The sequence below is a fragment of the Lynx canadensis genome, chromosome A1 (genome assembly GCF_007474595.2).
Source record: "Lynx canadensis isolate LIC74 chromosome A1, mLynCan4.pri.v2, whole genome shotgun sequence".
Taxonomy (NCBI): Eukaryota; Metazoa; Chordata; class Mammalia; order Carnivora; family Felidae; genus Lynx; species Lynx canadensis.
Genome location: NC_044303.2, coordinates 80,461,184 through 80,477,079, shown reverse-complemented (window position 1 = coordinate 80,477,079; position 15,896 = coordinate 80,461,184). Strand labels below are relative to the sequence as shown.

The 15,896-nt window shown below is 49.8% G+C and overlaps 1 protein-coding gene across 1 annotated transcript; it reads right to left on the bottom strand.

The window, feature by feature from the left end:
* Positions 1 to 8,734: 8,734 nt before the first annotated feature.
* On the bottom strand, positions 8,735 to 14,600 carry ING1 (inhibitor of growth family member 1). The gene is made up of 2 exons (XM_030314156.1): positions 14,376 to 14,600; positions 8,735 to 9,695 (listed from the first exon to the last, which is right to left on the bottom strand). The coding sequence occupies exons 1-2, from the start codon at positions 14,509 to 14,511 to the stop codon at positions 8,992 to 8,994; spliced, it is 840 nt and encodes a 279-aa protein (XP_030170016.1). The 5' UTR covers positions 14,512 to 14,600; the 3' UTR covers positions 8,735 to 8,991.
* Positions 14,601 to 15,896: the final 1,296 nt, after the last annotated feature.

Genomic DNA, 15,896 nt, shown 5'->3' with positions numbered 1-15,896 from the left:
GGGCCAGCAGTGGGCACTGTAAGCAGCCGGGCCTTGGTGGCCTTGGTGGCCTTGGTGGTCTCTTCAGCAGCCGCCTCCTATTCTTACTCTGATTTGCTTTGGGAAGTCTCCTTTCTTGTGGTTGCTCTTGGGTACGTATTTCAAACATTTTCCCTCCTGCATGTGAAATATATCCAGTCTTTTTACTGTTTGAGGCTTGGTCCATCATATTGATGAGGAGTCTTTCGTGGCTTCCATAGATTGTGACACCAATTCTCTCAATGTTATGTGTTTGATTTTATTGTCTTCTTTATTGGGGGTGATCTTCTGCTTTTCTGCACTTCAGGAATATTGGCCTGGCACCCTCAGCTGTCAAGATCCCAAGCTGCCCTATTGTCAAGGGGACAGAATGGTTCAGGTGACAGAACAGTCTTGTCACACGCACACCATGGTGTCACCACTTCCCTATGAAGCCAGAGATGTCATTTGTTGCCTTCTTCCCTACGCCAGATACTAAAAAAATATAAATAAAATTGTTCTAAGACTCTTACTGTGAAGTAGCCTTATAGGAGCAAAAGAAGAAATAAAATTAGCATATCCGTCCGTGTATTTTGTTTCCGCAAGACATTGGCCCCGGTTATAACAGTAATCCCGCCACAGTAAGTTTTTGCCAGTATGAACCAATTTGCTCCCCTGTGGTCTGTTCAGCTGTTTTGTATTTTTCAAAAGTAGGTTGTGCTGGTACAAACTCAGGGCAGGAATTGCAGCCTCTAAGATTTGCCCCACACCGGCAGGTCCTGTCAGAGGTTTGTAAGTGTGAATGATGTGCTTACTGGACACTGAATGTTCAGATAACTTTTAAATGCAGAGTAACATGAATAAACCCGCAAACTGTTTTCAGAATTGTCCTCACACATTCTGTTCTCACCCTTCCCTTCTGCAGCTCAGTTGGGTCTCCCCTTTTGTTAATGTTCTTGAGTCCAGGAATAAGGTTTCAAAATTTGCAAAGTGAAATGCTCCTTATTAGCCTTTGACACCGAATGATGAGCCGTGAAAGGTTCCAGGAAAGTCCATCCTTATGGGTCACTGCCTACAACTACCTGATGTTTTCTGGCAGATCTTTGTGCCCTGAGAGTATTTCACTGTTGGCCAAGTTTTTTTTTTTTTTTTTTTTTTTTTTTTTTAAATTTTTTTTTTCAACGTTTATTTATTTTTGGGACAGAGAGAGACAGAGCATGAACGGGGGAGGGGCAGAGAGAGAGGGAGACACAGCATCGGAAACAGGCTCCAGGCTCTGAGCCATCAGCCCAGAGCCCGACGCGGGACTCGAACTCACGGACCGCGAGATCGTGACCTGGCTGAAGTCGGACGCTCAACCGACTGCGCCACCCAGGCGCCCCTGTTGGCCAAGTTTTAATCATGTTTAGGGAGCAGATCAATGATGCAAAGTGTCACAAATATTTTGAAAATCATGTGTGTTGACCACAGAATAATTACAGTCCTCACCACCACCTAATTTTTACTTACCTTGAAATATAAAAGTTAGGGCGCCTGGGTGGCTCAGTCGGTTAAGCGTCTAACTTCAGCTCAGGTCATGATCTCACGGTCTGTGGTTTCAAGCCTCGCGTCAGGCTCTGTGCTGTCAGTTCAGAGCCTGGAGGCTTCTTTAGATTCTGTGTCTCCCTCTCTCTCTGCCCCTCCCCCGCTCATGCTCTGTCCCTCAAAATATGAATAAATGTTAAAAAATTTTTAAAAAATAAAGTGTGCAAACATGTTTAAAAAAAAAGAAAGATAAAAGTTAATTTCCATTCCCTGAGCATATCCCAAGTAATGTGGAAAGAATGAAGCCAAATCCAGCCTGGTTGCCATGGTGGCAGTGTAATTACCCGTTTTAAACACAGCATCTATCAGGGCAAGAAGGATTTTAAAAATGGAAAAGTTTACTCCAAACACAGTACCTGACTGTCCAAGCCAGACTCGTGGCTCAGCATCTAGCAAGCCATCTGCCCTTGGCCATAGTTGGGGCCACATGTGTCTTCTCCACCTGTGCAGAGCTGTTCCTCAGGTCACATCTGTGAAGATCTCATCACCACCTGTCCCCAGCGCCACTCTGCTTCCTGGATTTTCTGAAAGGTTTCTCTTCCATCTCTGCTTAAGGCCTAGTCAGTCCGTGACCGTTAGTTGCAGCCAAAAGATGCTTAAATACAACAGTAGAGAAAACAAATAACTATCAAGCAATCTCTCATGCAGAAATAAATTTGGGGGACAGCAAACCATTTCAAGCATCTTTGTAAGTGGACAAATTGTTAATAAACCCTACAAACAATTATTTACATCTGTTCTTCTGAAACTTCATAGTAGAAAATATCAAATGCATTGGGTGACCAAAATCTAACCAAATTCCATTTCTCAAATATTAATCATTTAGAAATATTGCATTTCTAACGGCCTATACATCTATCCTAAAAACATTTCCTTTATCCAAGTTTGAAATTCTGTCCTAGGTGTGATCATAGAACATTTAGAAGTTAGAAAAGAAAATGTCAAAGAAAGAAAAGAAAATGTCTTGTTTTTCTGTCAATTCACGGATCGATTATATACTTAACACACATTTACTGAAGGCCTCTGCTCTCCACAGACAGCAGCTCCCCCCACGCCCGCAGGAGGGAGGCCAGGCCCAGGCTCAGACGGCAGCGTGGGCACTGGCCTCGGTGACCAGACCACCCAGGTCTGGCTCAGGAGCCTTACCACTGACTTGAGCGACTTCATCGTTCTGGGCCTCAGTCTCCTCACCTACACACGGAAGCGACTGAGCTAATTTTGGGTCTACTCGGATTCAATCAAGAGGGGAGTCAACAGGACGATTACCGTGTCTCTCCACCCCTGGGTTCTACACAGAGAAACAGGGTCATTTCTGGAAAAGCAGCTGCAGCGCCCCCCGCCCCCTGACAAAAGGATGGAAGACGAAGCCGCCACTGTATTTTACAGCTGGACTTGATGTTTCTCTCCAGCTGTAAGCAATCTCAATTCCATTTTTTGTTTAATGTTTACTTATTTTTGAGAGAGAGAGAGAGACAGAGCATGAGTGGAGGAGGGGCAGAGAGAGGGAGACACAGAATCCGAAGCAGGCTCCAGGCTCCGAGCTGTCAGCACAGAGCCTGACGCGGGGCTCGAACCCACGAACCATGAGATCACGACCTGAGCCAAAGTCAGACGCTTAACCGACTGAGCCACCCAGGTGCCCCTCAACTCCATTTTCCAGAACACATCTGTTAACTGGAATGATCAACAATGGACCAGAATTGTGTAGGATTCAGCATCCTTAGAGTGGTTCCGCACATTAGCTGGGCTCATCCCCGGACTGCGGGACACGCACAGTCATGGAGTTGTCTAGGAGGACGCTGGGCAAGAAAACTGACCTCCCCAAGGTAGGCTGTACTGGTCCGCCAATCCCAATTCAGACCTTCCGACTTCACATATCATTCTGCACCTGGTAAACTGCATAAAGTCTTAGGGGTGAAATGCAATCCTAAAACTGACTACGAGGCGAGGCAGGAAGCATGCGAGAACAAGGCGCAGGTGCACCTGGAGGAAAAGCCTGTGTGTGCTGCGCTCGGCAGCATCGGTCTTTCCTTCCCGTAAGAAGCCCAGCCACGAAGACCCCAGGCTGACCACCCTGATGTCCTATTCTGGCTCTACTCCTGGACCACGTGAGTTTCTTGGGTCTTCTTGTTTTTGTGGTCATAAACCGAGGGTAATTCCCTACCACACCAGGAAGCGAGGACAGAGACGAAACCACTGTAGACACCTGGTTCCACTCCTGACATCAGTTACTTTGGGCCAACGGTGCCACGGCCTGCCACCTGGCGCGTCTCCTGTGCAGGATGGTGGCTAAGGGGATACAGGCTTTGCAGCCACATGTGGGCCCCCCCGCCAGGTCGTGGCATCCTCTCCGGGAACACTAACGTCTTCCCAGGCAGGGCTGTTGGGAAGATTTAACATACAGTATACACAGTGCCTGCACACGCAGACGATACATGGCGGCTGTTACTTTTATATGTTGGCTGAATAATTTAAGGTTGACTCAAACCTGACATTTTCTTGTTTAGTTAAGAAAACTCTGGTTTAGGGGTGCCTGGGTGGCTTGGTCGGTTAAGCGTCCGACTTCGGCTCAGGTCATGATCTCACGGTCCGTGAGTTCAAGCCCCGCGTCGGGCTCTGTGCTGACAGCTCAGAGCCTGGAGCCTGTTTCAGATTCTGTGTCTCCCTCTCTCTCTGCCCCTCCCCTGTTCATGCTCTGTCTCTCTCTGTCTCAAAAATAAATAAACGTTAAAAAAAAAATTAAAAAAAAAAAAAAAAGAAAACTCTGGTTTAAAATGAAGCACCGAATGGCACAAATCAAGACTTAGCCAGTTACTGTTTGCGGGGACTTCTTTTTAAGTAAGGATTTCTCTGTTTTGTTTATTCATTACAAGTGGGGGGTAGGGGCAGACACAGTGATTTCCAAGCAGGCTCTACGCTGTCAGCAGAGCCTGACATGGGGCTTGAGCTCACGACCTGAGCTGAGATCAAGAGTTGGACACCTAACCAACCGAGCCACCCAGTTGCCCTTCTAAGTAGGGATTTTAAGTTGAGAAAGCATCGACCCCATCTTTATGAACAAAATCAGGTAATACAAAGTATTTGAGGCAAGAGAAGTGACCTAATGCTTTTCTTCATTCCAGTTAAAACCATGTATTTGTTGTCCTTTTTTGGTGGGTTGGGGGAGCAGGACACAGCACACTAGTGTTTGGTCCGTGAGGGAAACAAAGCCCCCACAAAACCCTAAAGAGGCCCTTTTGGTACGTGACGGACCTCTCTCCTGCTGTTCCCACCCCGAGCCCTCCACACGCTTGTAGACGGAGGGTAAGGAGAACACGAGTTCCTCAACAGCAGTAAATGATGACTAGCCAGTTCTCCAGATTAAACGAACCCAGAAGTCTACCTGCCAAATTGCTTAAAAGCACCTGGGCCCCAAGACTAAAGAGTTCAAGCTGAAACAGCGGGAGACCGACAGCCACGAGACCTCGTTCCGTAAATGTAGTGATCACAAGCAATCAGCAATTCCTTTAGACAGTGCAGAAAGGCTGGTCTCCTGCAAAAAAAACACATCATGTCTTTATTTTTTTTTAAACTTTTTAACATTTATTTATTTTTGAGACAGAGACAGAGCATGAACAGGGGAGGGGCAGAGAGAGAGGGAGACACAGAATCTGAAACAGGCTCCAGGCTCTGAGCTGTCAGCACAGAGCCCGACGCGGGGCCCGAACTCACAGACCGCGAGATCATGACCTGAGCCGAAGTCGGCCGCTTAACCGACTGAGCCACCCAGGTGCCCCTCACATCATGTCTTTAAATAGTGCATGAACAAAATGTAACTCTGCCTAACGAGGTTTAATACCTTAATACATTCTGGAACACTATGAACATGAGATACAAAAGGATATTACGAGTAAACATCCGTTCTTTCCAAAGTAGGTAGATAGTAAGACCATGCCTTTTATGTTGGTACACGCGTTATTACGTCAGCACTTGCAGCCTCTTACAGCCTTGGGTACAGAGACCAGCACACCCCAGTGTTGTCTGCGTGGGTGGCCTGTGGGTCCTGCCACTGCGGTGTTCCTTCTCAGGACGGGGACGCAGGCTCCTGTGCCCCAAGAAAACCATGCCACGGCTGTCAGTACACACCGGTTACCTGGATGAACCAAGGTCCTCAGTCCAGGTTAAAATGAAGCATTCAATCGGGGCACCTCGGGGCTCGGTCGGTTGAGCGTCTCAGTTTCGGCTCAGGTCATGGTCTCATGGCTTTATGGGTTTAAGCCCCACATTGGGCTCTGTGCTGATGGTGTGGAGCCTGCTTGGGACTCTCTCTCCCTCTCTCTCTCAAAATGAATAAACTTAAAAAAAAAAAAAAAGACTTGTTTCAAAGTAAATAAATAAAAAGAGGTATTCATTCTACTGCAAAGTTTAGACTGTTTATGTGAAGCGTAGTAACTCAGTTATTAAATACAAACAATGGATGGCTGCCAGTGCAGGCATGGGCAAAATGGGTGAGGGGGTCAAAAGATACAAACTTCCAATTGTAAAATATGCCAGGGATAGGAGTACAGCAGGATGACCACAGTTAATAATACTGTATTGCACATTTGAAAGTTGCTAAGAGAGTGAATCTTTAAAAAGTCCTTATCAACAAGTTTAAACAAAAAAAGCGTAACTGTAGTGATAGGTTAACTAGGCTTACTGTGCCGACTTCATAATACATAGAAACATCGCGTTATCGTGTACCTCTGAAACTAAAACGTTACAGGTCAGTTATACCTTAATTTAAAAACTCTTTTATAAACAAAGAAATCTAAGCAGCCGTTCCACGTTAGTTAGCCTGGCATTCATCTATTTTCACAGACTCTGGCCCCCTTGCAGTGTTTCCCAGGGCCACCTCCATCTTTCTACTGTATCTAATCATGACCTAAAGCCTAAAGCTTGACGTGCTGAGTACTCATGTGTGATTTTACTGTTCACTGGAAATAATAAAAGGGATTTAAAGATCACTAAGTCAACAAAATCTTCCTAGACCATCAAATCCAACAGAATCTGCTTCTGTAACGTTCCATATTTTTAGAAAAAAACGCCTAGGCTTTTGTCCTTAGGGGAAACTTCATCAAAGGTAGGGGAAAAATACCCAGCATTTGTCTTATCCACTTACCCTGATTTATTTCTCAGAGGCACCTTTTATGAAATAGGGGTTTTAAAAGTGACCCGTGGATGGAGTTAAGCTGTTTATTCAAGATCAAACCCCTAAGGGACAAAGATGGGTTTAAACCCAGCAAAGTTTAGCCTCTGTGTCTGTGTCTCTACCACAGCCTTTTACATACACCAGAACTGTATAAATATGAAGAAATCCAGTATTAGCAACTGTGTTCTATTCAATCTTAACTCCCATAATTTCATTTTCAGTGTTAGCTCTAATTAGAAGTAGAAAAAGCAAATGGAATTTTCTAGAAGGAAGGATTCTTTTGAACTACTTTTATTGCCACTGGACTGCTAATCAAGTATCTTAGCTTTTTATTATTTGTCTAGGCTAATCTTAACACTCAAAAAGATTCTTAAGGGGCACCTGGGTGGCTCAGTCGAGCACCCGACTTCGGCTCAGGTCACAATCTTGTGGTCCGTGGGTTTGAGCCTCATGATGGGCTCTGTGCTGACAGCCTGTCAGCGCAGAGCCTGCTTCAGATCCTCTGTCCCCCTCTTTCTGCCCCTCCCCCACTCACACTCTCCCCCAAAATAAGTAAATGTTAAAAAAAAAATTTCTTAAATGTTTTTGAAGTTTTGCCTTCTTGAAGGTATAATCAACTGCAATTCGCATTTCTTCACCAGACAGTTCTCTATGACAGGGATTCACTGTAAAACACTGAGGGATTTCCATCTGGCACAGATAATGTTCTCGGTGTTCATCAAATGAAGTAAACACTCAGAAAACAACCTAGTGTTTACCCAGAGCCCTGCGTGCTCCAGCGGCCACTCAAGTTCTTCCTTGTGACGGCTTCATAAGCGGCTACAAGGCAGACTATACAAAAGAAACAAATTCTCTTCTCCACTTACCACTTAGAAATGTGAACCATATTATCCCCTATAAATGAAGTTGGTCTACATCCGAAATCAGGAAACCTCTTGAGCACAGGGCCAGAAAATAAGTAATATCAGCTTTGTGGGCCATTTGGTCTCCGTTGCAAACAACTCTGCCATCGTACAAAAGCAGCCACAGACGATGCTTAAGCGGATGAGAATGGCTGTGTGCCAATAAAACTTTATTTATGGACACTAAAATCTGAATTTTATAATTTTCGTGTATCATAAAACAGGATTTTTTTTTAACCATTTAACAATATAAAGCTCATTCTTGGCTCACGGGCCCTACAAAAACAGGTGGCAAACTGGATTTGGCTTATGGGCAGTATTTCCCACCCCCTGGTCTACATATATATTCTGCTTTGACATTTATTTGCTGGCAATTAGATAACTTCTACTTCGTTATTAAGAACGACAAAAGAACTTGCTTAAGGCTTTGTCTAAACTGCTGGTATACAAATTTGTAAAACAAAAGTTTAAAGATTACTTCCATCCAAATTAAATATCCTGCTAGAGGAGCAAAGAGACCAAATTTATCTCTCGACCTCGCGTCTGCACAGCTCTCGTGCACACACAGGAAACACACCTTAGTCCTACAGTGGCATTTGATGACCGTGGGACAAGCGCAGGGTCACTTGGAAATGCACATTTACGCGCCTTATGTAAATGAGTATGGCCACACTGGGGTGTGTGATGGCACAGAGTGATTCGAAGTTCCATGACCAAGCCACTTCCATGTGGTTTCATAAAAAATATGTCCGATCACTTAAAAAATGGCCACTTGGGGAACAAGCCAGTATATAAGATGTTTGCCATGTAAAACTTAAACCATTTCCTTTTCTACAAAATAACCTTCAAATTTTAAACCTTTATATTGAATTGTTAGATGGACAGACATTATTAGAGCAAGAAACAGATTTGCTACGGGCTATGTTTGTAGCAATTCGGCTAATTTTTTTCAACATACTCATGAAGTGATGACATTATTTTTATTGAAATAGCAGCTATGTGAAATCTTTCCACATTTACTGCATTAGGTTGCTTCCAGGCCACCCCCAGCCCAGCCAACCAAAAACAAAAAACAAATCAGTCTGAGACTCACTTGAGTGTTTAATTCAAACCTATATTTGGAGTTTCTAAAATGTTGATCCACAGACCACTCTCTGGTTACACGTGTGTAGCAATGAAAACAAAAGGCAGAGAATCCCGGCCATCCCGACAAAAGGAACAGCTCCTTTCCCAACATCCTTTAAAAATACACATGGGACCGTCTGGCACGTCAGCGCGGGCGGTGGTGGAACACACGGGCTCGTGGTGCTCTCCTCCCTGCGGGCCCAGCTCCGCCAACTACCTGTTGTAAGCCCGTTCCTTTTTGGATTTCTCCAGGGCCTTGTCCATGGTTTTCTCATTCTCCCCTCGACACTTGGGACAGTACCACTTGCCCTTTGGTTTATGATTCAGCCCCACGCAGGAGAAGTGGAACCACTCGATGGGGCACTCGTCATTGTCGCAGCCGATCATTTCTCCATAGGAGACCTGATTGCACAGACAGTACGTGGGCTCGTTCGGGTCGATGGGAAGGTCTGCAGGGGACGCCTCCCTCTCGGCTTTGGCCTTGGAGCGCTTCTTCTTCTTGGAGGCTTTCGCCTTCTTCTCCTTGGGCGTTCCCGAGGTGACATCATCGTGGTCGTGATGATTGGCCGCGTTCTCCCGGTTCTCGTTGTTGCGCTGCCGCCGGGACCTCTTGCTGTTGGTCTTTTCCGCCTGCGTGACGGTCTCGCTCTTGGACTTATCCTGGCCGGCTTTGCCACTGTGGCCAGTGGTGTCATTGACCTCCTGGTGGGCCTCAAAGAGCTCCACGTGACTGTCCACCTGCCTGGTCCGGTTCTCCACCAGCTCCACCATCTGACTCACGATCTGGATCTTCTCGTCCCCCAGCTCCTGGCTCCGAATCAGGGCTCTCTGAATGCAATGTAACACTCTCCTCTTCTGGACACCGTCTGTCTCACGTTTAAATTTCTCATAGTACTCATCCAGCTCCTTTAGGATTTCTGCAGAGGGAAAAAGAAGCATTACACCCATGCCACAAACACTGCTGAACCTTTTATTTGATTCTCCAGTCTAGGAGAAAGCAATGGCGAAACACAGAAACGATCGCTGCAAGATTTCCTAGGATGAAAATCCTGCAACCTACAGGCCTTTCGAGGGGGCACCATTTTTCTCTATTGAAAAAAATCCCTGGAACTAAATACAGATGCCAACACTGTTCCGGTTCAGCGAGGTGCTGCTCAGAGCCCCCCAGGGGGCTCTGTGCATTCGGAAGCATGGGGAACGTTTCTCGGAATGGGCAATGACGAGGAAAAGTTTAAATTTAGGTGAAGTGCTGGCACCCAAACTTTTATTTTCTGTAAAATTAATGATTTATGTCCTATATTTCCATTATTTTATTCAAATATTCTTCTAACTTAAAGGCCTGTATTTCCTTCATTTTAATGTACCGATGTCTAGAATACCCTATTAGAGAATGTATATAAATAGTACCCAGTGACCCAGAGCCTCAGTTTATCAGTCACATCTTTCTCCTCCTACCACGTTACTCCTCCGTATTTACTGAAAACAAAAATGGTTTGTCACAATAAAGCCCAACAACCTAGCTTTGCTTTGAAACAAGGGTGTTACATTTTGCTTTCGCATTTACTGCTTAAGACAATACACATTCATATCTATAAAAACAAACAGATTTTAAAACATTACCAAAAACAAAAACCCTCAGTACTATATTTAAACCTTGTACAGGGGATGCCTGGCTGGCTCAGTCTGTAGAGCATGTGACTCTTGATTTTAGGGTTGCGAGTTCAAGCCCCACATTGGGTATAGAGATTACTTAAAAATAAAATCTTACAAAACAAAAAAACAAAAAGCCCCCAAAACTCTGTACAGACACTATATGATTGGAAAATGTAACTTGGGAAAATTAGGAAATTTCCCAAGAAATAAAAGTTGTTAAATTATCTTGATCGAAATAAAGTAAATATTCTTGCCAAAAGCTATTGAAATAATACAAATAGAAATTCCCAGTTATTTTCCCCAAACAGTAACAAATCTAAATAGAATCAGGGGCACGTGGCTTAGTTGGAAGAGCACACAAATCTTGATCTCTCAGGGCTGTGAGTTCCAGCCCCATGATGGGTGTAGAGATTATTAAATATCAACAAATAGTATCAGATTTTTTTTCCCTGAAACCCTCTGTAGTCTCTTAAAATAATGCAATTCTACTCTCCAACCAGGAAGTATGTGTATGTATGGGGCCGGTGGTGAAGGGGGCGGGGGAGTGGTCGGTGATGTATAAAATGTAACCTGCACGGGTTCCAGATCTTATCTTCAAATAGTTATAAGGCATAAACCTAACACTGAAATAAACACAGGCACTTAGGCCAACCCTGAAGCTTATCTAAATGTAAGTATTCTGGGGTGCCTGGGTGGCTCATTCCATTAAGTATTGAACTCTGGATTTCAGCTCAGGTCATGATCTCAAGGTTCATGAGTTCAAGCTCTACATCAGGCTCTGCGCCGACACTGACAGTGTGGAGTCTGCTTAGGATTCTCTCTCCTCCATGTTCTCTTTCTCTCTCTCAAAAATAAAGAAAACAAAAAAGAGAGCTCTGAAGATACTTCCTAATTGAACAACGTAAACTATCTGCCACCAGAAAGGAGAAATGCCACAGTCTCATAGCGTCTTAGAGTAATTCTGAAAATAGTCTCAAGGTATCTAAGTTCTATTTCATAGATATTAAAATATGAGTTTCTGCAACGTATTTTTAAATTGATTGCATATTACAAAACTATTATCTGGTTTAATCAAGTAACCTTTTTTTTTTTAAGTTTATTTTGAGAGAGAGCAAGCGGGGGAGTCAGGGAGAGAATCCCAAGGACGGTCAGCACTGTCAGCGCAGAACCATACACAGGGCTTGAACTCACCAACCTTCAGATGAACCTGAGCCACCGATTCAGAGTTAGATGCTTAACCAACCAACCAAGCCGCTCAGGTGCCCCTCAAGTAACCAAATTTCTAACGACAATGTTACTCTTTGATAGAAGAGAGAACGATTTTATCTTATTGCTAATATTAAATTCAGTAAGGTATGGCTTCTTTTATATCACAAGCAAACTTATATCCATGTGAGGCCTCAGTCTTGGGAAAGAAACAAAAATGACATCACAAAATTACCAAGAAGTAATTCTGTTCCCTACACAATGGCTTAATTTCTGAGACTCTCCAAGCACACCGTTCCATCAGCAAAGCCAGTTAAGTACACACTGTAACAAGACCACCACCAGTTCTAACTGCGCGGGCGCCCTGCCAGGACACTTTCAGGAGCTTCTTCAGTTCCACCAGCTCAAACTGCTGCTGACCTTCCTTCTGAAACGCTCCACACCAACATCACTGTAGGCAAGCAATGGTACCACGGAAAGAATTTAAGGATTAAGTGAGACTGTAGCAAAATTTAATGTGATCTGGCCAATGTATATAAGGCTGCACTGGTGTTCTTTATGAAGCTGACTTCCATTGCGAGGTGGGTATTTTTAAAATACTTGAAACATAACGCAAAAATAAGTTTGAATTCAATAATCCAAGCATAACCTCAAATAACATTTAAAATTGGTAAACTAATTATAATCCATCTTTATGAAGTAGTCTCCAGTTGATGCGTACTAAGCAAGTCTGACCCGCAACACAGGCCCTTCGAACGAAAAGCCCGAGTGTTGCCACGTACGGTGCACACCCCCACATGCACAGCGGAGCCCCCAGGCGAGGGGTGACCATTACCGGCAGCTCACTCGGCGGCACCGGCTGCCCGCGGGCACGCCGTCTTCCCCGCAGGAGCAACCAGCCCCACCGCGGGTGCAGGCTCCACTGGAGACACCTGGTCCCGAAGCAGCAACAAAGTAACTTCGAGGGGATGCTAGATGAATTCACAAACACTGTCATCTTGAAATTTCCTGTAGGCGCTAACGGACGGTGAGGGCGACAACGACTCCCTTTGACCTCTGCACCGAGTCGCCGTCCCGGCTCGCCCTGCGCCCGGCCCCTGTCCCCTCACGCTTCCCCCGCTCCGCGCGGACCTGGACCATCGGCGGGCCCGGGGAGAGACGCCTGAGCTGCAACCTCCGCAGCCCCGGCACCGGGACGCCGCCATTGCTCCGCGGCCGGAAGTGGCCAGGCTCGAGCCCCTGAGGGACAGGGGCGGGGCCTGGCCCCCAGCCAATGAGGAGGCGGTCAGCGGGCGTCGCGCCCCGCCCCGAGAGCCACCGCCTGTGGGGATCGCCGGGCCGTAGGGCGGAGGCCGAGCGGGGCTCCAATCACAGCACAGGATCGACGAACACGGCCCACCCCAGCAGCGCCAATGGCCAATCCCAGGCCGGAGGCCGGGCGACCCGAAGACATTCAAATCAACTCGACCCCCCTCCTCCTCCCCGCCCCTCTGAAGAAAAAAGAAGGCAGCGGAAACAGAGACCCGTGCCAGTCACTGCGCAATGCCCACCCTCCTCCGGCGCAGCAACCAATAATTCAGCAGCGGATGGATAAGGACATTCCATGGGGGACGCCGAGACCAATCATAGGGAGGCCAAAGCGGGACGTTCGCAATATGCTAATAAGACCCCTATAAAAGTCGCTGCGAAGCAGAGACTCGGCTAGAGCGCGCAGGGGGCGCCATGCCCGCAGGGGTGCCCGTTGCGCTTCGGGGCGTGCGGCTGCTTCCCACCTCCCCCCCCCACGCTTCCGTTTCCCTGCTGCGCAGCCCTGTAAACATTAGTAAACTCCGAGTGACGATCCGCGTCCCATACGCAGCCCCCACTGCCGTGCCTGACCTGGCAGGAAAGTTTCCCCAACAGCCAACAATTCCCAGCGGACACGAACCCTCCTCCTCTGTCCGGAACTCTGGGCAGCCGGGGCTGCAGAGAACGACCCACAGGTCCTCTCCCCTGCCATGTTCCTCTGCAAACAGACAATCTTTGCCCGCGCCCCCCGAGCACAGATGGGCGACTTCCTCGACCCATCCTCCCTTCCCTTCCCTCTCCTCCTCTCCCCTTCCCCACCGCACGCACAGAATAAAGCCCTAGCCCTCAGCGAACTACACCCGGCCGCGCCGCCCCCTGCACGGCGGCCCTCACTCGGTGTCCAGCTCCACGGGAGGCCCGGGGGGCTGCGCGGGGGCGGAGGCGGCCGGGGCCACACCGCGCGGAGTGCCGACCCCGGACTTTATATAACACTCAGATTCGGGACTGGGTGGGGGTGGCTCCGGGGATGGCGAGCAGAGCAGGGGACCCGCCGCCCGCAGCGCCCTCCCAGCAGCCCTGCGCGCAGCCCCGTCGCTGCGCCCCTCAGCCCCAGCTACCGCGGCACATCCCTCCCTCGGCGCCCTAGCCTGCGCCCCCCTGCGCCCCCTCCCCCGCAGCACCCCGCCTCGTCACTTCACTACAAAGAGCGCTTTGCTCGCGCAGCCTGGCATTGAGACCTCTCGTTCCTCCTTCCTCCTCCGTGTCCGGGCTTCGCGCACAAGGACCTTGGCGAATCAAAGACGCTCCAGACCTTTTGTTCCTGCCCGGCCGGGGCCACCTCCGCGGGCCCGCGGCTCCTCCGGGCGGGGAACAGGACGGCCCGCGGCCCCGCGGCGCGCCGCGACCGGCGGGGATGGAGCGGCCGCCCCCGCCCATCCATCCCGCCGTACCTTGGTATTTCGCGTCGATCTCCCGCATCAGCGAGACGTTTCTCTGCAGGTCGAATGGCAGAGACTCGATGGAGTCCAGGTAGTCCTCCACATAGTTCACCAGGTGGATCTGCTCCCCGTTGGCAGGGCTCAACATGGTTCACCGAGGTCCCCGGCGACTCGGCGCGGCTTTCCGCTTCCTCCAGCCCCCGCCCCCTCGGAGCCCAGCGCTGCAAAATGCAAAGCTCCCGCCCGCCGGCGCCCCCCCTCCGGCCGGCCCCGCGCCGCTACATCTGCGAGCCGCGCCGCCTGGGCCCGGGGACCCGGCGCCTGGCGGGCCCGGCCGGCGCTCGGCGGCCTCGGGCGCGGGGCGGGCGCGGGCTGCGCGTGCGGGCGCGCACCCCGGCGCAAGGGCCGGGGCCGGGGCCGAGCGAGCGCGGGAAGGGGCGCGCGCCGCCCGCCGCGCCGCACTTGTCCAACGTGGAGAACCCAAATACCAGTTTCAAACACTTGGGAAACATTCGGCCCCCCGCACCGCGCATGCGCCCCGCCCCCCACGGCCCCCTCCCCGCGGGCCCCGCCCCCGCCGCATCACGCCCCTCACCGGCCCGGCCGCGCGGGGGGTGTGGCTTTGTCTGTCACTTTGGCTGGGGAAGGGGTCGCGGGAACAGGGGCGGCGGGCGAAGCGCAAACTTTACTAGGAGTTTCGCACTTGGAAGCAGAGCCTGTCGGGCGGCAGTGCACGCCCACCGGGGAACGTGGGGAGCAGCCGGCCTCGCCGAAGACCCGGTCGGAACCGACTTAGTCGTGGTACCAATGCCGCCGAGGCCATCGCTCGCCTGGGCTGCCACCTCCCTATCCACACCCAGCCCCTCACTCTCCAGGGCCCCGCCGCGCAGCCGGGCATAAGTAAGGCCCGAAACAGACTGGCAACGCCAAGACCCAATCCGCTCACCGCCCTCCCTCGATAGCCCAATCAAACCGAAGGAGAGGCGGGACGAGTGAGGATAGCCCCTCCCACGCTCTTACTACGAGAAACCCGCGTCCCGCGAGGGGCGGAGGGAGGGGGCGCGCCGTGCAGGGCGGAAGTGGTGGCGCATGCGTACTTGCACGGCCAGGGAAGCCATCGGCCCGGGAGGGAGGAGACCTACCATTAGGCGGCCGGACCACCGCTCCCAGCAACCTCAGCGGCTCGCGCGCCTGCGCGGTCCTCACCGCCTTCCCTTTGTGTCGCCGGCTGGAGCCCAGTGCCGAGCGGCTTGGAGACAAAGGGGCCCAAGAGGGGAGTTGCATTCGTAGCCGGGCTCCCGCAGAGGGCGGGCGATCCCGACCCCATCCCGACTGTGCCCTGGCATCCGATCTTATTCGAAAGGCCACTCAGATCGGGGCGGGGCAGGCGTCCGGGACCCGCTCCCCTTGCCATCTCGGCCTCTCCCCTCCCCCCACGGCCTCTCTCCCCACCCTAAGCTCCCGGATTTGGGTTTTCTGAAAAGCCCCGCGCAGACGATCCCGTTGCCTAGGCGACGGACCAGCGCGCAGGCC

Bases quoted from the DNA above. Each gene is read 5' to 3' on its own strand.
- ING1 (XM_030314156.1), bottom strand. From the start codon at position 14,511: ATGTTGAGCCCTGCCAACGGGGAGCAGATCCACCTGGTGAACTATGTG. The intron at 9,696-14,375 runs GTACGGCGGGAT...TTCCCTCTGCAG, and splicing joins GATCGACGCGAAATACCAAG to AAATCCTAAAGGAGCTGGAT.